The 26,298-nt window shown below is 30.5% G+C and overlaps 1 protein-coding gene and 1 non-coding gene across 2 annotated transcripts in view; both read left to right on the top strand.

The window, feature by feature from the left end:
* The window catches only part of hh (hedgehog signaling protein), a 28,873-nt gene extending 3,319 nt beyond the window's left edge, over positions 1-25,554 (top strand). Inside the window, exons 2-3 of the mRNA XM_070634445.1 lie at positions 15,575-15,836; positions 23,770-25,554. Of these exons, the coding sequence (XP_070490546.1) occupies positions 15,575-15,836; positions 23,770-24,431 (924 nt within the window). The 3' untranslated portion in view covers positions 24,432-25,554. The remainder of the gene's footprint in view (positions 1-15,574; positions 15,837-23,769) is intronic.
* On the top strand, positions 14,975-15,048 carry TRNAR-ACG (transfer RNA arginine (anticodon ACG)). Its single transcript has one exon. It is a non-coding gene; the product is annotated as a tRNA-Arg (tRNA).
* Positions 25,555-26,298: the final 744 nt, after the last annotated feature.

The following is a 26,298-nucleotide window of genomic DNA, read 5'->3' as shown; positions in this document are numbered from 1 at the left end:
TTATTTCACACTCATGTCTGTGTAACTTGAATAAGAAATTTGCATTTCAAGAAGTTCTCGCTGTTTTTGCTGTTGCAGTTTGAATTATTTATGGGGACTTTGGTTGCGATGATTGTTACGTGATATTTTTTGCTATGCTGAGAAGCTTTAATGCTTTAATATGTGACATTGTGCCAATCCTTGATTTCATAGAGCTATAAATTATTGTATTAATTATTATGGCTGGATGTCAATGAAGTAAAGTCGGTGAATTATTTTAAATCGTAAATTTTTGGATTTGGGGATTTTTTGGCCGGAATTTTGAAAAACTGAGCAACCACGTCAGTGGTGGGCAACATTTGTGTCGCGACACACCAATGTACCTTCGAAATTCCATAAACCACATGCTGTATGTGGTTTTAGTTTGGGGTCAACACCAAGAATTGACGTGACAGTAAATCAGTATAGTTTTGGGCTTCAGTGAACAAAAAAAAGTGCGGAACCCGTCAGTTCCGACAAAACTCATGCTTACTCACAAAACTCAACCAATTGCACCTTCAACCTCTTCGGCTACCGCACACAGCCGCTAATTTTTTTCTCAATTTAATTTTCACATTACATCGTCTAACAAAAGCCGAGTCTACAGTGTTGATAGTGATGAATATAACATTAATATATGTATACACACATAATAATAATAATCTTCTTTTCATTGTTAATAACACAAAAGGTTTGAACATTATGAAGTACAAATAAACAAACAAAATGCCAATGCAAGTCGAAAGAGATGAGAAATTACTACCTCAGTATGTAAATAATAAAAAAAAAATTCCTTCATTATATTTCGAGCCCGTGAATGCATCGAGCAAGCCTTTTTGTGCATCCCCATTGTACCATATACAAGCAGTTAGTCAGTCAGTCAGTGCCTCATGTTTATTCGATTATTGAAAGATTAAATATTATTTATAAAAAAAAAAAGAGTAAAGTTTGCCGCCTCTCACACATAAATGCTAAGTGCATGACTTACTCACTTAAATGCATCTAAATAAAGGATATTAAAAGTGCTGTATATGCAAAGTGGATTTTTGATTAATCTTCAGTTTTGTTGACTTATCGCCATGTGGCATTTAAAATGTTGTTCATGTTTTGCAACTCGAAAAAATTAATTTTTTTTTTATATTTTTTTGTTGAGGCAAAAAAACACGAGAAAAGAAGAAAAATTGTTGGTTGTTAAGCATTTTTGTAAAGGTAAGCATATTTTGTGGCTGAAATGAGGTTATGTTTTTGTGCGATTTGACTTGAATTGAGGTTAGAAATTTGAAATTTGTTTTGGAGATTTTTTAAGGTTATTTCTTGAGATTTCTAGGTTAGTTTTATAGATTTTGAGGTTGTTTTAGCAATTTTGAGGTTATTTTTGGAATTTATAGGTTATTTCGAGAATTTTGAGTTTATTTTGGGGATTTTGAGGCTATTTTGGAGATTTTTAGAATTCCGAGGTTATTTTGGATGTTTTCTGGAATTTTAAGTCCATATTTTGAGGTTATATTGATCAATTTTTCATACCTAACCTCCAAAAACTGCTCTTTATCATATCCAAACATTCCCTTGCTTTGCATTCCCACTGTACAAAATTCACAACGATAATAATTTAATATAACGCCCACATGAATTCATGGAGATGAGAGATGATCATTCCAGTATGCGCACGGTATGCTTTAAGCGGAGCGGGATTTATGGGAACATAATCTCTTTTCAACTATCTCAGAAATATAATTCCATTATTAATAAATTACAAAGTGTCGCGCGTAAAAAAACAAAATCTTCAAAAAAAAAGAGTAAGATCCAACTGAAATGATTAATTGTGGACGGTGAAATTGATGAAGATTAAGAGTTGAGATGAAAAATTTTGAAGTGTATGAGATATTGAAATGGACACTCACGCACAGTTTAACGGAGGTATTTGAGGAATTGGTGGAGATGTTGTGTGGATTTTGTCAGAATTTCTAAATTTCAATGTAAAAAAAAAAAACGAATTTTTCTTAATGAAATGTTTGTTTATCAATTGTTAGGGATTTGAACCCTTGATCGAAAGTTGTAAAGTCTGTACTTACTGATCATACAACTTTGTTCCTATAGAACTATGGAGATATATGGCTAAATCTACTATAAATAATCACAAGGGAACTAAATTCAATTAACAATTAATTTTACCAGCCTACATTCACAAAATACTAAGCTATATCATCAAAACAAACCAAAAAAGAGCCTCATAGAGGAAGAAAAAGCTTAAAACAATAAGAAGAAAGATTTTAAATCAATGAATAGAATCGTTTAATGATAATTTTTTCACCATAAGCCCATCTACTGTGGCTCATTAGTCAACACAAAGCATCTTTAATTCCTTTCCATTTTCAAGACAATAAAAAATGATGATGAGTGCCTCAAAAAGTAGATATTTTATTAGCAATTTGTGTCTAACCGACACCGCTTTGCGCACACGAATCAGCTTACGGATGAAACGGAATTAAATATATGCGCAAAAAAGAATCTAATTGAATATCGAAGATACAGAATGTCTAGGCAATATTATTGTTTAAGGAACCGCCAAAGACAGTCATAATTCAAATTTTACAGCACTTTAAGTTGTCGTTCATCCAGCAATCTCGTCAGTTCGATAGTTGCAATTAGAAGCATTCATCATTGTGTGATATATAAACAAATATGATGTTTTGAGGTTTATGGTGTTCATCATCATCATTAGTTTCTCTTTGCAGTTCCTTTAGTCTTTCTATAAAATACACGCGAGTGTGAAAAGAAGAAGAAATTGTTTATTTTACATGCAACTTTGTGTAGAGTGGAGATATTAATTAATTTTAATTAAAAAAATGCTAATTTGATGTTTTATGAGAGATGTTGAGGACTTTAATGAGGCTTTAGTGTCTTGAGATTCGGATTCGTTTGGATCTTGAATTTGCACAACAGAAATTTCATTGTAGTTTAATCAAATCAATTTATATAGCGTGAAATGTTGTTTAAGTCAGGAATATAAATTTCCCTTCGAGGTTTTTAATGATTATAGCTGGATTATTGGATATAACTCTAGACAGAATACAAAGTTGAAGAATTTGAGAATTTTTTCAATTATAAAGTCTATATTTTTATCTAAAATAGAATGTTAAGGTTGAGTACATTGTAATCCTATCAGAAATATTCCCTGAAGCTATTCTATTCAGCTCTGATAATGGTTCACTCCTCTTTTTATTGAATTTACCATTCAATTAATTCCATTGCTTTGTTATTTTACGGATGATTTGCGTTAATCCTCTTAGAACAAACGTTGTTTTGCGTTTGAGTGTTGTTTTGATAGCCTAGCTAGCAGTTGATTAGGTTTTACAGCTTTTGAAGGAACTAAAAACAATTAAATTTACCTTTTTGTAAAAACACGTGAAAATTGTTTACTTCAACTGATGCGAAAATTCAAATTTTTTATTTCCGTTACATTTTTTTCATCAATATTACTATTTTGTCTTTAAAATTTCTGAGTTCTAGCTAATTCCTTACATATTGCATCAACTAAGGATATCCTTAAGTCCCATACAACAACAATCCCTAATCTTTTGCACAACTCTTCTGTTATTTCTCTTAATGTTTATCCAATAAACAGCTTTCTTCCTTCCAAAACGTCCAAAACCATTTTGCACCTTTCTCACACAACTTGTTGCAGGCACTTTGCACAGCATCAACGTAAAATCCCATTCAGTTTTAGATTATCAATGTTGTTCTTCTCTAGGATTTTATTGCGGAAGTGAATATTATTGTTTTTATTGCAGATAAGGCACCAAGAAAAGGATAGCATACAATGTAAAAAATTTGGTCAATATTAGCCACAACCGAAATCTTGTGGAGGTAGAAGAATAGGGATTGTTTACATAATTTTTACACTTTAAGGAAATGATTTTTATCTTTCTTTATTGCTGTTAAAAATCCACAGTTATGAGATATTTTTTTGGCAAGTAATTCACAAGCAAATATGAGTTTTTTAATGGATGAATGGGGAGCTGAAGGGGTTGAGGCTCTGGAAGGGGTTAGGAGTTATATTGAGGGTTATAGGGATATTGGTTAGGCTCTGAGGGATCTACTTAGGATTCTGATAGTTCATATAGCCACTTTGAAGTCCTAAAATTGATTTTGTATCTAAGAATTGATAATACAGGTCCACAAAGCCTACAAGAAGCTTAATGTACCTTAAGCAATGCTATCTAGTCCCTCAAAATTACAAAAATAGCGAGCTACAGTTCGAGCTCCAATCCCTTACGCAAAAGGTGTAAAAAATGGCATAGACTCGCAACAATGCCTATGTACATGGCATGTGAAAAGGCACTTAATGCATCACTTGATCAAACAATCATCATAGCAATAAAATAGTGATGGTTCGAAAAAAAAGAAGATCTTTTAATGATTTCTTTCGATTATTACAACTTGAAGGGGGTAGAATGTTTATTTTGACTATATTATAATAATTGACAGAGACTCTCTCACACTATAATGTTGTGTATACATTCATTCTAGTGTTTATTTAATGTTTCTTTTCGGGCTTTTGTTATTTTATTTTATTTAGTTTAATATAAACATTAACATATATTGTATATTTTTTTTTGAATTATTTGGAAATGAAAGAAATTTTTACAAGTAACTCATCTTGTGTCGATCGAGACTCCAACTCACATTCAGCTTTGGAGAAGTGGTTTCGTATGAAATTCGTCTGTAGGATTTTTCTTCTTATTTTATTATCAAGATGATGACTGTAATGTGGTGATGATGTCGATTACTTGATGTGTGTACACACGGCTGAGGGGGCATGAAAGTGGGTAAAAGTCATGATTACTGTAAAAAAGTGAAAGAATGTGGAATTTCGGGATTTTTGGAAGGAATTTGTGGTTATTTAAGTAGATTTGCTCCCAAAAATGTCAATTTTTGATTTCATTTCTTAGTTTAAATGTTTGCATCTTATTTCTATAAGTAACTATCATTTAAGACTGTAATCTAACGCCTAAATGAATTCTGATAGCCCAGACTAGTCAAGCAATCAAGCCCTAAGAGCTCTTCTTGATTTTTCATATAAAAATTGAAGAAATTGAGAATCTTTCAAATTTTATGTCACAACCTGAATCAAACTCTCAATAAGTAGACTCAGCATCTGTTCTCATCCCTTATCAGTTGACTTGTTTACAGCAATTGAATATGAGTTTTGTATAAATTGAATTTGTTTATGTATCATGATGTAAGTCTAGACTTTGATGAGTAAGAAGAGTGTGAAATTTCATGAACGGATGGACTTGAATGACCTATTTGATAAACTTGCTGTTGCTATGGAATGAGATCATATGGAATTTGAATTCATTGTTTATAATTGCTCATTAAAATTGAATTTGGAATGATTTTTGGATCAAAATTCCAAATTTTTTCAATTTTCGATTTCAAAATCTAGTAGAAACTCACAATTGTGGCTTTTAAGGCTAAATATTGCTTCACAACAGCTAAACACCTTAACAATTAAAATCCACAAAATTAACCAATTTACAAATTTACCCTTGAAACATCCACAACATCATGCTGTTCCATTTATTTATTATTCCACCAAAAATCATCTATTAAGAAACATATTTAACTGTTGTTAAACGGCCAGGAAAAAGAGCTACTCATAATAAATCCAATAAAATATTTTTCAATGATCCAAAAGATCTCTTTGTTGAATACATTAGAGTAACAATAACAAGAATGAAGCGAATAAGAAGATCACTAAAATAACCATCAACAACATATTTCTATTCTGTTTAACTATAACAAATTCCAAGTAATCGAATCGTATAAGTTTCAAGGTGAAAGAAGAAGAACTGAAATTATGAAATGTGATATATCAGAACACAAAAAAAAAAGTTATTTTATCGTCACGAGAAACTTTTATTTTTGATTGATTGAAATCGAAATCGACATTTGGACTTCTAAAAATATATAAAATAGCACTATAATATGTTTTAGAATTTTATCTTGTGTTGTGATGTTTGAGGTTGATGAACCAGAAAATTTATCAAGCTGAAGTGTTTTGAGATTGGAATTGAATTTTTGCATTATTATGAACATTCATGAATGTTCTGTTTATGTCGGATGAGTGAAATGGGATCTTTTTAGAGTGAAGTTGTAGAGCTTCCAATGAAATTGTCAATTTTGTTCCCTATTTTTTTTTTTTTTGTTTTTTGGTTGAGCTGAGGACATGTGACACATTAATTGATTAATTTTTTTTCGGGTTGTGGTGGACTGTCTGGGGATGGGAACTGTCTGAAAAGTTAATTTAAGAAAATTGAAAATTGAAAATTTTGACAAAATTGAAGTTTGAAAAATTCAAAGAAGTTGAAATTTCAAAAATTTAGAAAATTCAAAAAATTAAAATTTTGGAATCAAAAATTTAAAAACTCTTTGAAAATTGATGAAATTCAAAATTTTGAAATCAAAACCTTTTCAAAATTAAACAATTAAAGCTCCCAACGATATTTCCCATCAAACTAATTTTATTTCCACCTTTAAAAAGCTACTAAAATATTAACATAAAAAATTAGGGTTAAGAAGCCAATAAAAAAAAATTTGCGTCATAAATGTTCTTCATTAATGAATGAAATTCCGAAACCTGAGAATGTTGTGTAAATAAATACTCAAAATATTTATTCTTAGATTAATTTCTTTCCTTATTGCTGTTTACGAAATTGGAAGAACTTGATGGAAATATTGCGAATGTTTGAGAATTTTTCGAATTTTTTTCTAGTTTCTCACAAAACTATTTGACATAAAAATTCAAGAATTATTAATTATAAGATCAAAAATCTAAACCACACCATTCCAAAAAGTATCAGATTCACATAGTTCTTGTGACTATGTTGAGAGAAAACGCAACAATCCATAAAGTTATTTAAACTGACTTATTCACTGGCTGATGATTAATTCTTGATCTATCATTGCTTACTATTAGGTATTCTTACGAGGAATTACTGTTGGATGGCAATAGATTGTGGATTTTGAAGAGTTTTTGGAATTGAAAATGAAGTTTAAATTCAAAAATGTGCTTTTGTCAATTAAAATTTCAGTGTCAAATCAAGAAAGTTCAATTTTCGTAATTTTGAAAGGTTCGAATCCTTATAAAATGTTCACGTAGATATTATTGCTGCCTTAAGACCATTATATTTTAATTTTTTGGTATTTTTGTATTTACAATCCATAACTTTTTGTCCAAATAATCTCAAAACATCAGATTGATCTCAATCAAATCCCTCAAATAGTGCTGATGATGTCAAATTTGTGTGTCTTGTCTATTCTCACAAACAATAAGAATTTTTCTAAACCATCATCATTTTGTCTTACATTACTTATTATATCTCTTATTTCACATCTCGAGTCGACGTCCACATACCGTTGAATTTTTTATTAGAAAAAAAACTTGAGGGATTTCCATTCGAGAGGATTTTGGATGAGTGAGCAAACAAGTTTGAGTGATGATTTCGATTCTGAAAGTTAACATATCAATTTTTCAACAACAATACAATCATTAATAATTATTATAAAGTAAAATGTGCATAAATTCCACATGAATGGCATCACCTTTACCATCATCATCGTCATACCTGGTGGCCGAGTTGAATAAAACAAATTAATATTTAATTAATAATGACAGTAAATGACACTCAGATGTCACACACTGTTTCAAGTCATTTTATGCAGTCGAGTAATTAATTTTGATCGTTATCGATGTAATTTATATGGCAGGAAGAATTACTGTATCTGACTTTCTTGTGCACGACATGATAATTAATGTAATTTATGCATACTAATGAAGATGAATGGGATTTATGAGAGATTTTCACAGAAATGATGCATATACAGGAGAGAAAAAAAGTTCATAGCTCAACATACATGAGACATGAGATTATTATTCATGTGAAGCCGTTTAAATTCCCGTTTCTCATTCATGGGCTCGTTCCTTTGTTTGTCTTTTGTTTTGGCTTTGAGTTCTCTTTTGGCGATGACAAACGATCAAGATAGTGAATCGTATTAAATTACTATTAGAAACTGGGATTGGATACTAGAGATTGGAATTTGTATTAAGCTTTTAAGGCATCTTAAACTTAACTAAAATGTTGAATTTCGAAAGTTAAATTTCAATTTCGAAAACGAATTTTCAATTTCAAAAATTGAAGTCTAGTTTCGAAAATTCAATTTAAAAGAGTAAAATTCAATTTCGAAAGTTAAAATTTTAATTTCGAAAGTTAAATTTCAATATCGAAAGTGGAATCTTAATTTCGAAAATGAAATCTCAAATTTAAATTTTGAGCTTCCAATTTTGAAAGTTGAATTTTCAATTTCGAAAGTTAAAATTTCAATTTCGAAAGATAAGGTTTAAAATTCGAATGTTAAATTTCAATTTCGAAATTTAAATTTTGTAACTTTTTTTAAATTTTTTAGTATCCAATCCCAAAAATTCCATCATAAAATATCATCGGAGACACACATGATATGATCAATAGAGTGTGTTCAGTGCCCAACGTCAATCCGACTACCTTCAAAAAACTCGATGGAAATCTAACTCCCTAAAGGGAAGCATGAACATGAACACATTTTTTATACGTCAGGTTAAGGATGATGAAATTTAATCCACCACATAATTGTGATCGTTAATCGAAGATAAAATTGATGACGATGATAATGGTTCTCAAGTCAACAAGATATGAAAAATATCATTTTGTGTGGGTTTGGACGTTAGAAGGGTATAGAAGGCATGCAAGGTGGTATGGATATCGATTGCATGAATGGCTTTTTGAATGCAGGAAGTTAGTAATTAATTGGTATTTAATGAATGTTCAGAAATATTTTTATGATAGAATTTTTTTTTTTCTTCATTAAAAACAGAAATTCGGCATGGTTTTTTTTGGAATTCCTTGCGGCTTTTAAAGACGACGCAAAAGCAATTTTCGCTTTTAAAAACTTACAGAAAAATGCTTTTAAGACAAAATTTTTATGACATCCACTAAAATGCAATTTCAATTTTTTTTTTGGCTATGCACGAACAACAAGAAAATTGCGGCCAGACTCACATAAAATGATTTCTTCTTTAAATTCATTCATTAAGAAATGCAATAAAAATTATCTGCTTATAGATGCTCTTATTGTTCGATCTGAAATCAATGGATATAGCGAATCGATGATGCAGACATGAAAAATGTCATAAAAAACTTTTTTATTGTCTCTTCGAGATTCAAAATGGAAGTTTTTCTTGCCAAAAAAAAAAAAAAAAATTAAGACAGTCTTCCATAAAATCCACCATATCCTTTAAAATTCATCTCCATACCCCCTCAGTCCCTTTCGCATGCTCATAAAAATCCAATTCATTCTTCTTCGTCATGATTTCGTTTGCATTTTTCGTTCAACAAGAAATCTTTCTCACGCTTTTAATCTCAAACACTCTAAAATGAAATAAAAGGATTTTGTAAATATATAAATAAACATGAACACAGAGCAGCAACAAGAAACAGAAACACAGAAAGTAAAAAAAATTATAATCACGAGAATGAAGTCGAAAAAGAAGGAAGGGAAAAAAGAGTAAATAAAAGAAGAAATAAGTAATAAGTAAGTAAGCAAGTAAGAAGTCTTAAAAAAAATGAGATAAGATAAGACCTTCGGTTTCGAGTTTAAATAAATCCTTTGACCGTGCTCAGTCAAGTCCTTTAGACTGATGAAAGTAAATTTGAGAATGTGTCAAGTGCAAGTGGATTAAAAGTGTAGTTCTTTTGTGTGGATTACAGTGTGGATATACAGGATGAATGTTGAGCAGACTTTTAGTTTGTTCTTTAACCTGTGTATCGTCATTTTAGGTTATGTTATACATTTAGAGGTTATAATGTACATTTTGAGGTTATGATGCACATTTTGAGGTCAAAATATGGAATTTCGAGGTCGTAATGTAAAATTTTGAGGTTATATTGCAAGTTTTGAGGTTATTGTGCACTCTTTGAGGTTATAACCGGGAATTTTGAGGTTATTGTACATATTTTGAGGTTAGAATTAAGAATTTTGTGTTTATTGCACATATATTGAGGTTAGAATAAATAATTTTGATGTTTCTATGCTCATTAACAATGTGTAACGAATTTTGAGGTTATGACAAACATTTTGTGGATATTATGAAGTTAGAATGAATAACTTTAACGTTTTACTGCACAATTTGAGGTTAGAATTAGGAATTTTGAGATTACAGTGCGCATTTCGAGGTTAGAATAAAGAATTTTAAGGTTATGTTCCAACTTTTGAGGTTATAATCCAAATTTTCACCAAAATAAACACAATATCAACATAAGGGAGTAGCTCTTCACTTAAACGACACCATCCACTTGCCACCATCGTTTTAACACACTGAAATAAAAATAAATTGAACAAGTTCATGCACGTGCACAATTTAATTCACAACAATACATCCCATAATTATTATTATTATTTTATTATTGCTCATTTTCATTATTTGTAATATAATATGGCAATTATCTTGTCTATTGAGAATTAATAACACCAGTTTTATACGTGCGCGTACGAAGACTTTTTCAATCTATTAAGGAAATTAAATTTACATGAATGGGTGTAATAATAGTGACAAGTATAAAAATTGATGGAAAGATGAGTACGAGTGGAAACGGGTTGTGCGAAAATTGTGTTAATAGATATATAATTTTATGAAGGTTGAGGTAGGTGGATAGTCAATAAATTAAACCATCTCATACCATTTCCTATAATCAAAATTCCACCATCCATAAGAAGCACATCTCAAAGCAAATAGCATTCCATACATCCACGAACCTTAATTTATTAGATAGATAGTTAAAACCATTAAATAGCCAGTTTACCTCCATTAAAATGACATTTGAAGTCTGATTTATCGAACAGTTCCAAGTAGAAAAAACACAACAGCAGCAACAGCGGCAGATAAATTTGTAGATTTATGTTTTCTTTTTTATTCATTCAACAATTGTGAGTGGAACATGAACAGCACATAAAGAATGAATTGCATTTGGAGATGGAATGAAGCATCAAATGAAAGATTACAATCTTGAATGATTACTGTCTGACTTGAAAAGCTTCTGTATGATTTGTTGTTTGTTTGGACTTGTTTTTTGTTACGTATGACATCGAATTATGGATTGGATTTTGATCGTCACGAGTAATTAGAGTACATTGGAATTTTTGAGGTTATGTTGAAGCTTTTTGAGGTTAGGATCACCATTTTATAGGTTAGATCATCAACAATTATGAATTCCTATGCTACACCTTAATCTGTCCATAAAATCATCAATGCAGCCGCTCAAGATCTCATCAAAAAGACATTCCCAAGCAGACCTTTCGACTCTATCTCAATACATTCAATTAATTCATCCATAAAGTGTTATTTTAATCATAATCTGAGCTGAGAAGCTTAAAACACAGTCACGGCACAATGAATTCCACTACATTAAGACAAAGAAGATTTTTTTTTTTACTTCTTCTTTCGGGTTTTTTGTGTCGATAATTTGTTATAGCCATTCTTGAATCAATCTTTTTTCATCTCTTTTGATTCTTCTGGATGTAAATAAATAAATGAAATCCTGAAAATATTTTGACATCTTTTTGGGCCATCACTGAACTGTTTGGGCTTCTTAATAATAAATGACGATCTAATGACGAATTGTCACATGATTAATTGGTCGATGTTTGTTGGACATGAGTGAGTAATTTTGATCTTTATTTTTTTCGGGTGGATTTTTTTAATGGATTTGTCGATAATTATCAGGTGATTTATTTGTGTTGATTGGGAATTGATGAGGTTTTTGAGATGCCGGATGGGTATTTTGGGGTTTAATTGATTAAGGATTGATGAGGTGATTGTGACGGATGAGTCTTTTGAGGGATTGGATCCGGATCAGACCTCACAACCAAATGTTGCCACTGAGTCATTGTTGCTAAGGAGGTCTAAGGTTATATTCTCGGGGTATTCTCTCTAATTATTAGAGATTCATAATTCATTTTGGATTTGAACCCATAACTTTGAAATTGATTCCAATTTCTGGTAAGGTATTTTCGCTATGAGACCACTAATGCTGCTCAAGTCATTAAGTACATTACTCATTATATTTGAGTTATTCCTGATCAATACACATCGTACATCCATTTATGTACCATGTTCAAATATTTGCACTGAAATTCTACAAATTCCAGCAGTAAATATTCAATTTTAGCGCCAAATTCCATAGATTCTTACTTAAAACTGCTTAAAAAATAATTTAAATCAAATTTCTGACATCCATCAACTACTGAAGTAAAGAAAACTGACATTCAACAAGCTAAATATCATCCATACAAGTCAAAACTCATTACTCATTTGATACTTCCACAAATGTACACAAAAAAAGTATCACTGAGCTTCTTTGTAACGCTTTAAAATGATGACAATTCGTTATGGATTATTTATTTACAACAGCATAAAGCTATGGCAGATATTAATTAATTATCCACCTTAACTGCCTTCAATTTATTTCTTATTCCCACATACAAATGAGCTTCATATTCCCAAAAATTGTATAAATTTCCAAGAAGATGAAGACTAAAATGATTCATTGACACAGATGGACATGGCATGAATAAAAAACTACTGAAAATTTGCTACTCATTTGGGAGAATAGTGACATCGTCAAGGGAGATGTCACCTGGAATTGACCACAAAAAAAAGAAGTATTTACATTTATTAAAATTTATTCTTCTATAAAGGAACTTTTTCCTCAATTGTCTAGCTTCTCTCCTACTATAATTGCCATTGTCGATTGTTGTGTACCAGAAAGTCAAAATATCATTTTTCAAAAATGAGAACAAAAAAAAAAGAAGGACTGGAAAAATATTTAGACGCATCTCGGGATGGGTTTTGTGGTTGGCTTTTGTGCTTTGTTATTATGCCGCGCACATTTTTTTGTGGCCTCTCTTTCTCCTCTTCCTTTTTTCTTTCTTTTTACTTGTCTTGGGCTCTTTTGTCTGGATGGAACTGAGGAAGATCTATTGTTGTTACTGTTTTGATGGTCTCTTTTTAAAGGCTAGAAATGGATATTGAGATGGGCAATTTTGTTCTTAGATTGGATATCGATTGCAAAGATAGGTGGGATAGATTACCTAGATTGATTTCAAAGTTGATGATGCTTTTTTGGGGAGGTTGTTGAGGATGGATTTGATACAGAATTAGTTTGAAGGTTTGGAACTTTATCTAAAAAAAATGCAATTTTCACTAAAAAAGTTACTGTGACAATTGCGGGGGTCAATTAAACACTTATATATTTAGTTTAGAATTTTAGGATTCGAACTTAGAAATTTATCTATTATTGAGAATATCTTCATAATATGACTATAAAGCATATTAAATATTTCATCTATATAAACGACAATATGTATCAAAACTTTTTGTAAGCACAACAATACATCCAGTTACAAACATGTGTGCTTATACATGCAGTTACAATTACGTCTGCCTATACATCCATACCATTCCATGCCACATACTCAATAAACTTTTATTAGAGTCAATTTCTACAAACATTTATGATCTAAAAGTCCATAAATAATTATTTTACAATAACTCTTGCACCTTTAACAATAGACTTTAATTACCTTTACAATCTATCCACTTGAAAATTCGTCCCTAGTCAAGGATATTTTGCAATTTTTATCTAATTTCTCCATTGTTCATCCTCGATCACCCAAAAATTATTGACAAGATCAGCAAAAATTGCAAAGTCAAATGTCAGACATAAATAAAGATAAAGTGAGGAACCGACCAATAAAAAAATAGGTGAAGTAAATTGATTTTAAAATGAATATATATTTTTACGTTGTTCATCTCTTCACGCTCCATGTGAGATCGCTTTAAGCTCATTACATAAAATGCATTTATAAGACAATTTATGCCTATAAACATAGGCATTTATGTGGATGTAACATTTATGTTTTGTACTCACCCTTGTCGCATTTTGTTCAATGACAATCTCCTGCTGATCAATTGCCTTTTATGTGACAATAACAAGACAGAAATATTTGTTTGTTATATTTTTATGCTTTATGCTATGTTTCGCCTTTCTTTCCAATTCTTCTTGTTTTATTTGTTACGGATATGCCTCTTTACCTTTCTTTTATTTCATTTTCTTTTATTTCTTCACGCAAACTCATGAATCTTCTCTGCATTACTTCATATTTGTTAGCTTTTTTTTTAGTTTTTTTGCTATGCAATTAGACCTTAATGGCGAAGCAAATTTTATTTTTGAGAAATTTAAAAATATTGTCTTGTTTACTTTTTGTAAAATTGAAAAGGATGCGAAAATGTTTCCTTCTTTTGAGATTTATTTCTTTTGTCGTTTTGAGGGAAATTAGTCTTGTTGCCTTGAAATCTTACTGTAATTAAAATCGTTTTGTTTGGGAATTTTTGGCGGGTTTTTCAACAAAAAACTCAAATTTACTTTCACAAATTTGTGAAAAAACACTTAAAAACTCTGAATTTAATCGAATTCCTTACATTCACCCCGAGCAGCACATCATCTCACATGACCGCGATCAAGTCAACATATGATCACACATGTCCGCGATCAAGTCAACCTTATTCCAAAAATTCTATAAATTCATCATTTCCCATACGAAACCTTCAATTCATCAATCACAAACATAGCTAATCAAATTCCTTATCAGTAAAATTGTCTCAATCATTTCAGTTTCATTTTCCAATTTATCCCACGAAGATCACTGAATATCACGTTTTCTTAGAACAGTTATGCGTGATTTTCATGATTTTCACATGTTTCAGCTAAAAACACATTTTCGGTTATTTTTAGCTACATATGAAAAAATGCTGTGTGATTTAAAAATGTATTTTTGCCAGATCGTTTTCATCAAATAGTGAGGTCTTGTGGCGCAATTGGATAACGCGTCTGACTACGGATCAGAAGATTGCAGGTTCGAGTCCTGCCAAGATCGAAAATAAGAAATGTTCTTTTTTTGCTTTTTTTGCCTTTTTTTAGTGGAAAAATCTTAATTATGTTAATTAAAGTATAATTTTTAATTTTTTGAACTCTGACCTGAAGGTCATTGGTTCGATCCTCGTCTTAGGCAGCTTTCTTTTTATTAAATTTAATTCTTTTTTGACTTTTTCATTAATTTTAATTGGATTTTTGCCATTTTAACTTAAAAGTTTGACTTTTAAACATAAATATCCAGCACTTCCGATCCTCATTGTTAAGAAAAATTGAAAAATGAAACAAATTTACCCAAAATAATTGTGTATATCCTCAAAAAATGTCAAAATATTTTGACATCTATTATTTTCCATCCTATTGACTCTCAAAACAATCCAAAAAGTTCCGACTTTTTGTGCCATTTTGTCAAAAACCAGTTTTTAGTTCCTTTTGTTCAGCAAATTTTGTAGTTCCTCTTTCATTCTTTCAATTTAAAAGTAATATCCATTAAACTAATTTTTATTTCTTCTTCCATTTTTTAATTCCAGCGTCTCAAAGAGAAACTCAACATTTTAGCAATATCAGTAATGAATCAGTGGCCAAGTGTAAAACTTAGAGTCACGGAAGGATGGGATGAAGATGATTTTCATTCAGTTGATTCGCTGCACTATGAAGGTAGAGCTGTCGATATAACAACATCAGATCGTGATCGTACAAAATATGGAATGCTTGCTCGTCTTGCAGTCGAAGCGGGTTTTGACTGGGTGTACTATGAAAGTCGAGCGCATATCCACTGCTCTGTGAAATCAGGTAAGAAATTGTTAAAATTAAAGTTAATTAAATGCATTAGATTCAAACTTTCGCGATGTAAAGTCCATGCTTAAGTCTTCCTTCATTTAATGATCTTCTCACGCAAGATCTCTTTCAAGCTTGCATGGATGAATGTTCATTTTAACTTTTTGTATGTTTTGGGTTTTTCTGTGTTTTTGTTTCGCTGTTCACGGATGAAAAGCATAACAAGATTGTGTTTTTTGTTGTGTTTGGTGAGTTTAAAGATTCTCAAAAGGTCAATAGGGTTGGTGGATGGGATTGTGGGATTTTTGAGGAGGATATTGATTGAAATTCATGAATTTTTTGAGTTTGAAATTGAATTTTGGACTGTAAATCAAGAAAAGTGGTGAAAATTTGACGACATGCGTCATATTCGAGAGCAACATTACTGTCTCCTTTAAATATGGAGCAGAAATGACATTTTGAAAGAATTTCGATAAAATTTGATAATGTTCTGGGTTTGTGCATCATTTTCGAGATCAACATTAATGTCTCCCCTAAATATAGAGCACAAAAACCTTTTTTTCATTAAATTCCAACTAAATCATATCAAAAATGATTAAAAACGTAATAATACAGGAAACTATGATCATCTCAAATTCCTAAAAAGCAACAACAAAACTCCATCAATATTCATTAGCCACTCAACCAATTATTGACCCTAAACCAAATCGTTTCCAAAACAGCCAACAAAAAAACGCATTAAAATTTTTTTCTCTCTAAAAAAAATTCCGACAGTAAAAAAAATTAAAAATTAAGAATGAGCAGCCAACAAACAACACAAAAAAAAAGAATCTTTCTCTCCTTCCTCTTTTATAGACATCGAGGAACGAATAAGAAGAAAAAAAATTGTATTTTATATATTTCGAACCTAACAGAAAGAAGCCATGTTTTGTTGTACAACAGAGCGATATTTTATTTCTGTTTTTTTCTTCTTATTTTATCTTACGGGCAGTATGTATATCCACAACATACGGAGTCAGAGCACATTTATATACATCAAAAGCTATATATATATATATATATACAGCATTTTTTTTGATTGTAGAAATCGAATCCGAGAATGAGAAGATGGAAATGTGATACATAACTGCTCTGTACGTAGAATGAGATATAGGCAACATATCTTACGAGAGTCGGTGTAACCATTAAGAGGCATTGAAGTAAAATGGGCATTCGAAATAAAAAGGTCTTTTATAGTCATTCCGTCAAAATAATGAGAATGAATTGTTATGATGGAATTAAAATATGTTTTTGTGTTGCTTTTTTGAGTGCAATTTATGAGTTAAAACGGATATTCGATTAATATATCTTTTTTCGGTATCTCCATGGAGTTGCTGAATTGATTGTGTTTGGAATAGCTTATTGAAGGACGATAGATAAGCTTATGAAATTTTGAAGGGATTTTTGGTGTTATTTTGATTTTAAGTCTTGTGGTTTTGTGGATTATTATGCCTTGTTCCTTTTATAGCACCTGAAGCAGCCTCTATCACTTCCATGATGTACCACAGTCTCTCTCAATAGCCTCATTTAATTAATTACTTCCTTATAAATTTCCAAAAAATTCCCAACTCAAACTTCCATATAATTCTCAAAAAGAATACCATCAACATCCCCACAAGACATCCTTGAGAAACTCATCATCAAAAGAAGTCATCCCACAATCCAATCAGCAAAATTAAAAAGCATAATTCCATTGAACTTCCATTCAATTTACAAGAATTGTCTTCTTCTTCCATCATTTATCTCTGAACCATTTTATTCGCAATTTAAGTAATGAAAAATAATGAGCTATGGCCTGAGGTCTCACTTTTCCATCAGGCAGAGAGAAATTTCAATATTTTTTTATTTTTGTTCACTTCTTGTTGTGTTGAAATTGTCAGGATAGGGGTTGAATTGGATGTAATGTGACGGGGATGACACCTTAAGCATAAGGAAAGCTTTTGGGACTCTTAAGCACTTCGGGTGTAGCATTCTAGGAACAACTAAGGTGGATACTGTTCCACTAGTCATGGAATACTTTGCCGTTCCAAATAAGATCCTTGATTAGCACTTTCCGAAGATATTTTAAGCAACTGTCCCATGATTTTAAGTATATTGTCCAATATTCAACCAAATAGTCAGCATTTCATCGTCACCACATTGTAAATGAAGCTAGGAATGAGTTCGAATCCCATACAGACTGTCTAATAGACTAGTCTCTATACAAGACTTGATCTGATAGTTCGTGAGACTAAAATTGACCTAAAAGTCTACAGTTTTCCCAAAACTGGTCTGAGATTACATTGAGGATCAATATCTCCAGTGACACAACCCCCATACAGCCCCCAGAACAGTAAACTAAAAGAAACCCATCCACATCTTGTTACATTTAAAGTAATAATTTTCATACTGCTGTGTTATTTTTATGCTGTTCAAAATATGATTGCTCAGAAAGTGCTTACACAAATTGCGATGTAACACACAACATATCTCTTGGACTGATGCTGTTGATGATGATGAAGATGATGATAATGAATGTGCAAGAAGTCTCACAGCATACGCAATACACAAAAATAAAATAAAGTTTCTTAACTGGCAAAATGGGTGTTAAAAACTTCAAATAATTACTATAATTTGTGTATGTCCAATGCACGTTATGTTATTAAATAGTATGGTACAAGCAACAAACGAGACAATCGTGTGAGTGAGATGGAATGATTGAAAATTAGCATAAATAATTTATGACTCGACTTAAAAAGATGCAAAGTTTTTGTTATCACACATTTATTTTTATATTTTCAACAAATGATGCTTACCTATGATAATCCCCTATGGTATTTTTATCGACTCTGCTGCTGCTGCTGATGATGCTTCTTGTTTTTTTTTAAAGCTTCAAAAATAGATAACTGTTAAACATCCTTTTCGATTGCAAAATAGATGATCAATAAATGGGGGGATTTTGATGTGTCTGATGGAAGATTTGTAGTGAAAGGTTGATTCTTGAGATGTCAATTATTTGGGTTTTTAATATTTGTACAAATACCCAAATACCCAAATATTAAACCCCAAATATTTGTACAAATATTTTTGAAATAATTTTGGTCTTAAAAATAGGCCTAAGGACCATTTTGCAAAATAATTCTTTTAAAAGTTGTCTCAAATAACTGCTGAGCATTTTTTACTACATTGCGTAAGTCGTTTACCGCTTAGTTTAATTAAAATAACGAACTAAAAAAGTCAATCTGGTAAATATTTTTTTCCTAAACCCGATGACACCAGATTCTTGAATAATTTTTTTTCTTTAAAGATTTAAAAATTGATTTAAATGAAGTTTTAATTCTTCAGGAACATTTTTTCTTGAGCAGATCAACAAAACTACCTTTTCGCAGATTTAATTTTCTATTATTTCTGGGATTAAAACCCAGCATCTCTGCATACAAGAATATAATTATCTCTCTGAAGGTCGCATATTATGTCTGCAATTTTTCCACAAATTTGCAGTAGATCTGATGTAATCAGTATGATTTTTGGTTAGGATTTTGGTAATGATAATTCTAAATTTATGCAACTTCACTATACTTTCTTCTAAGTTCAATTATATAACCAGAATATAACTTATATTCAACATAAATGTGAGATTAAATTCAAATTGTCAAAAAATTGACACTAAAAGTTTCTATGAAAATCAGAAATTTTATGAAAAATTTCCTAAAAATGAAGATTTTAAGCAGACCCAAATAAATTTGGGTTTACACCCAAATATTTGGGGTACCCCAAATAGTGCAAAATACCCCAAATATTTGGGTATTTGGGTATTTGTATTGACATCTCTAGTTGATTCTGTTCCGGTTGGATAGAATAAGAATTGATTTTTTATTTTGGTTTTACGGATGGATTTTGCTATTTTGGGAATATGGTGGAATGACTAAGAAGGATGACGCACGTATTTTGGGTTTCTAAAGCTGTGTGAAGGATTCTGGGTGAATATTTTTGAGTTTTGAGGTTCTGTGCATCATATTTGGGTGACGACAGTAATGTATTTCCTGAATATGACGCACAGTTTCAAATTTTGTAACGAAATTGTAATTTTGTGTAAATATTTCTGAATTTTAGGATTCTGTTGTCCATATTTGGGATTTTGTGCGTTATACTTGAAGAAGACAGTAATGTGTTTTTCTGAATATGATGCACAATTTGAATTCAACTTCCGAAATTCAATTGAAATTTAAAATTCCCGCTTTTGCGCCATCCTTCAAGCTTTGTGTGCCATATTTAAAAAAACACAATACTGTTTACCCCAAATATGACGCACATAAGCCTAAAATTAGCAATCTTCTCACAACTTGATTACTCCATTGAACTACTTAAGATTCTCTATACCTTTAACACCTCACCCCACCTTCAATCCCCAAAGCTACAATCAATGACTTTTCTCACAAACCCAAATGTCCCAAATCCAATTCTCGTACACTTCCTTTCAACAAATCTCATTCATTCCAATTTTATTTTTTTCACAACCTCAGAGGTTCCTTTTTAATCCTCCGCACAAAAAGATCATTATGATCCACTCAATTACTTCTGCTTTCATAATCTTTTTGTGCTTTTCAAACGAAACGAAAAAAAAAGTTTTTTTTTTTTATTTCATCTTCTTGATTTAAGTTTTTTTTGTGTGTGGAGAGGCGAAAAAGGCAGATTTTTTGAGGAATGAAAATGGCTGAAGATGCCGTGGATCTTTAAAATGAACATTTTTATGTTATGTATTGCCTATGAATGAAGACTAAATGTTGTTGTTGTAATAAAATCGAAACTAAATGGTTACATTAAAAAAAAAATACATAATAGATGAGGAAGATGAAGGAATTGGAGAAGATGTATTCATGAATTTCATTTTGTATGGACTTTACTTTCTTTATATACTACCAACAAAATTGAATGCTTTTATGCTTCATTCAATAATTTTCATCATTTCTTATTGTATGAATTGAGTAAGATTGTGAACGAATGGATGAATCTGTTGTGTCTATTGAATATATACATTACGTATATGTACGTTTATTGATGATGCTTTAATGGAATATTGAACGGTATTTTATGAATATTTTATTATGCTTGGTGTATGTTCTGGAGATGCTTAATGAAGTTTGATTTGGAATGATTCTGCTTTGAGGGGTTGGCAGGGCATCTTGTGCTGAGGAATTCAATGTTCTGGACTGGATGGTTTGGTGGTAAATCCCACTTAAGTTGGCCTACACTGTAGCTTTGCTGACTTGAATCTGTTTGTAGTAAAATCCTCAAATTTCCAATTCCTTTTGATTCATTGAAGATTTTTTCCTACTGACTTAGCACTCAGTGTCTACTTTCTCTACACAAAAGTTCCTTTAACTTTCCAATCTCTTTAACTTTTCATACCAAATTTCTATCACATCAAAAGAAATCACAACAACTTATTTTTATTCACATACAACAAAAAAAAATCGTAACTTTATCTTCTTACTCTTGAAGCCATGGTTCATTTAATAATTTCTGCAGCAATCTTGTTTACCTCAATAATACCTCGTTTTCATTCCCTTTCTTCTTTGACTGATTTTTACTTTTTTTTTTTTGTGTCTCGAGATATCTTTTGAATGCGTATTCGTTTTCATGTTTACCGAATCGATATATTTATGTATTGTATGTAATAACAGAATGAGAAGAAAAAAAGAGAGACTTAAAGTTCATATGTGCATTTCACAGCAAGATATGCGGTTTGTGGGTAGAATTGCGTTGTATGGTCTATTTCTAGTGTTTTTTGATGTTTGCAGGCTTAGTGGGTGGGATGGCTACTTAAATGGTGTCTTGTGCGCCATATTCAGGGAATACATTACTGTTTTCCTCAAATATGCTGCACAAAATTTCAAAATTTCCTTAAAAAATTCCCAACAAATGCTTCACAATTCCCATCAACTTCCAATAACTTCCTTACCCAATTCAATCCCATGTGCTTCGATATTGAAGACATAATGGAATTATTTATCTCAATTCTTTTGCCTTTATTCCTTCATGTACAAATATATATAAATGCACATTTCTTCGTTTATTATATTTCAAATCAACTTAAAAGTTAAAAAAATGAGAAAAAAGGGAACAAATTGCCTCATGAATTGATTTGTATCCAGGGTCATATGCATGTAATACATAATTGGCCGTGTAACAATGCTTGCAGTGCTTGAAATTCAAAATATGATTATTTCTTTGTTGGGTTTTGATGTTGTAGTGGTGGGGTATTCTTGATAGTGATGAAGAGGATTGATAGTGGCTTTGGCAAGGCTTTGCAAGACAATATGAGCCTAATAAACCAAGCTGTGCGTCATAATCAGGGAAAACAGTAATGTCTCCCCCAAATATGACACATAAAATTCCTAAAAAATCTGTCAAAATCCCCACAAGGACACCCCATAAATAATCAAGTTCCAACACTAAAAATAGCGAAATTAATTATAACATCGACTGCCAGTAAATCATGTTTTGATTACTTCCACCGTTGACGTAAATTTGATACACACTGAAACAAAACCTGTAAATTTCTCAAAAAATTTCTTATGCTCAACAGAATTAAGTGTGCATGTTTGACATGACGTTGTGCAATCATGCGGTCAAAAAAAAAAAAGAAATGAGTTGTACGTACAATGTGGTCAGTTCACATTTGAGAATACAGGTCATGTTAAACTATGCATCACAAATGCAAATTTCTTCACACTGTGCATAAATCAGCAGATTTTTTTTTTTCTGTTCCTGAATTATGCAAACTTCTTGTACTTTGTTGTTTGAAATATAAGCAGCACCAATAACATTTTATGGTTTTGAATCATGATGATGTGTTTATGCTTACTTCTCATCGCTTACAAAACATCCATAAATTCCATTCATTGTTGTGCTTCTTATTAGAAAGAATTTTCCTCTTATTATTTAGATTTGTAATCGTTTGGGTTTCAGTGACGTTGATTGTTGAGGATTTTTTGTGTATTGAAAATTGAAGCTGTTGATGTTGTTCTTTATGGGGATATCGTAAATATTGACGTAAATCATCTGTGAAGAATTTTTGGAATTTTTTTAATGAAATTTTGCATGTTATGAATGAAAATTTTTTAAGTGTGCGTCATAATTTAGGAAGACATTAATGTGTTTCCTTGAAATTAGCGCATGTTGACTGGAAATTACAATTTTATGAGTCATATTCTGGGAATACCTAAGAATAGAGTACAATGACACTTTTATGCGTCATATTCGAGGAAAACATTAATGTGTCTCCAGATTATGACGCACAACAATTAATTCCCAACAGTTGGTGACTCAATGTACTACAAAGTCTATTTTAGGATTAATATTAATCATGTCCAATTTAAAAATCCTTATCCATATGTCCATATGACAACCTCTCATTAATTTCATTCTACATCAATTCTTGTCTATTTTTTCAACTTGAAATTATTGCCTTAAAAAGACCAAAAGCAGTTCATGCATCAAAATATAAAATATAAAAAAAGAAGGAGGAAGGCAATAAGCCAAAATATTTTTATTTGTTCGGGTCTTTAAGTCATTTTTGTGTTGTTTAAGTAGGCAAAAGACCTTTTTTGTGTTACTTCTCATCATCAGAATAGATTCTCTCATGAGATTCCCAATTTTACCTGCCCAAAAAAACATTTATCTGTCCATGCAAAATAAATAAATTACATTGTTTGACTAGTTCAGTCTTAAATATCCCTTTTTTTGGCACATGGAATACAAAAAGAAGATTAAGGATGGTCAGATCATTAATTTTCTTGCGCATGAAAAGAGATATGGTCATGGGATAATCTAATGCATCTTTAATTAACTCTAAAATTGAATTTTTGGCTGTAGCTACAAACAAACAAATGAGCTTAAAATTATCTTCTTATCCTTCTTCTTTTAGATTCCTCACAAGCATCACATTCGAGTGGCTGTTTCTCACTAGACAGCATCGTACAGACTGAAAAAGATGGACAAAAAGTCATCAGCGATGTCAAAATTGGCGATCGCATTCAAAGTATCAATAGTAATGGCGAGACGGTGTTTAGTGAAGTCATAATGTTTTTGGATCGTGAAGTCAATCAAACACGAGAATTTGTACAAATAAGAACAAATGGCGGTGCAACATTGCGCGTAACACCTGCACATTTATTGCCGGTATGGAAGCCGCATACACATGAAACCAAATATCTCTTTGCTGATCAAGTGGAAGAGAATGATTTCCTTTTAGTCAATGTTAATAATAATTTAGAGCCGCAACGTGTGACGGATGTGAGAGCGGTATTATCGAAGGGCTTCATTGCACCGTTGACACGGGAAGGAACGGTTGTAGTTAATTCTGTAGCTGCATCATGTTATGCATTAGTTGATAGTCAATCATTAGCACATATTAGTTTTATGCCATTTAGGACAATAAAAACAATTAAAAATTGGTTTAGTAATGATAATGATGTAAATAGTATAGCAAGTAAGCAAAATGGCATTCATTGGTATGCTAAGGCACTGTATAAAGTTAAAGACTATCTATTGCCTGATCATTACCTTTATTATAAACGACGAAAGTGAATTTATTGAAAAATAATCTTCATATTTTCTGTACATGTAAATTATTAAATATTATTTTATGTCAATATGTAGGCAAGGATGATGAAATATTCAAGAAAAATTGATACAAATTCAATTTTTGTGCTTGTAAATATTTTTTTCATAATTTATGAGAGGTAAAATATGGCAGCAAATAGGATCAATATGAACAAATTGTGCTGAGAAAATTTAATGTAAATTTTATTATTATTTGAGAGGATTATTGAGAGATGCTTGAGACTGTTGGTACATAGGAGGATTTTTTGTATATCTGAGTGACATGATGTCATGTGCTGGGTGTTTATTAGGCTTGTAGGGACTTTTGTTGTCTACTGAAGTGACTTTATTGTCACATTTGAGTGTAAATGACTTTAGGCATGATATACTTAAAGATATACCTTTGATAGTGACTTGATTCATAGTCCGAAGCATGAAAGAAGCCAATATGCCTCTCGGGACATCAAAATTACATTAAATACGAATCTAATCTTGAATATTCAATTCCAATAATTCAATAAAATTTACTTAAGATTTCTCAAGCATCAACATAACCTAAAAAATATCAAAAAAAGCCATTCAAGACAACGATACAGAAAAATATAATAATATTTAATTCAGGTGTCGTTGTCTTGAATAAGAAAAAATTTTTGGACTTATTGTCTATAACTTGAGACAAAAAATGTGCCATCCATTAACTAAAAAGATGTTCGAATTTGTTAAGAAATAAATCAATTCATGTAAGATTAAAATCACGACAAAAACCTCACAAAAAAGTAAGTCCATCCATAAAACAAAAAAAAATGCTATCAAATATAAAGTTTAGAAGCATTCCATCAATGATTAATGTGCTCAAATGAATAAATTTTGTTGTAAAAAAGTAAGAAAAAAAAAATGAAAGAAATTCGGCCAGTGAAAAAGTCTTTAGACATTTAAGATGACAGTGATATGTAAATTATTTAGGTGTATCTAATTAAAAAAATGTGTAATGTAGATAGACTCTATTAGGATTTAAAAAAATTAAATATGAAATGTTTCTCAAGAATAAGATTTTGAACAAAAAAAAATAATGAATTAAAATTGATGAATGAAATTAGGCAATAAGAGTGATTTGGAAATTTGTGATTTTTTGAGGAATTAAGTTGCAAAAAATTTAAAAAAATTGAATTTAGAAAATTTAATGATTTTAAATTTAATTTTTTTAAATTCTGAATTTTAAATATGAATTTTTTTTAAAAAAACATTAAAAATTGTTCAATTTAAAAATGTTAATTTCAATTTTAAAACAAATCAATAACTTTCAAAATTTTAAAAATTTAAGTTAAAAAATTCTTTAAGTTTTGAAACTCTTTAAATTTTGAAAGTTTTAAATTTTATCAAAGTCTTTTTAAATTTTTAAAAATTTTGAATTTCTTACAAAATTATTTTTAAAATTTGATTTTAAAATCTTATTTTTCTAAAATTTTAGATCTGAATCTGAATTTTCAATTTTCTAAAATTTCAAATTTAGATTTTTTTTTAATTTTAAAATTTAATTTTTTTAACTTTTTTAAAATTTTAAATTCTTAAATTCAACAATTCAAATTTTAAATTCAATTTACAAATTTCCTCAATCATAACTTCTTGACTTTTCAACATTCATCAATATATGTGTAAAAAAAACCTTAGTTTAATTAATGAATTTTAATAATTTATTTAAATGAAATGAAGAACCTTAATTAAATTCACATTGTACATTACGAAGTTAGTTATTTTAATTTATTTTATGTTTTCAAATAGATGATCATGAAAAAAAGAAAGAAATTGTAAATTGAAAAGAAAGAAATTGTCAAACATGCCAGTGTCTGTTGAA

This window comes from Chironomus tepperi, unplaced genomic scaffold, assembly GCF_022539635.2.
Source record: "Chironomus tepperi strain 1889 unplaced genomic scaffold, CSIRO-AGI_Ctep_v1 contig_85, whole genome shotgun sequence".
NCBI classification, from domain to species: domain Eukaryota; kingdom Metazoa; phylum Arthropoda; class Insecta; order Diptera; family Chironomidae; genus Chironomus; species Chironomus tepperi.
Note: the sequence above shows the minus strand (reverse complement) of the source record. Positions and strands in the feature narration are given on the sequence as shown.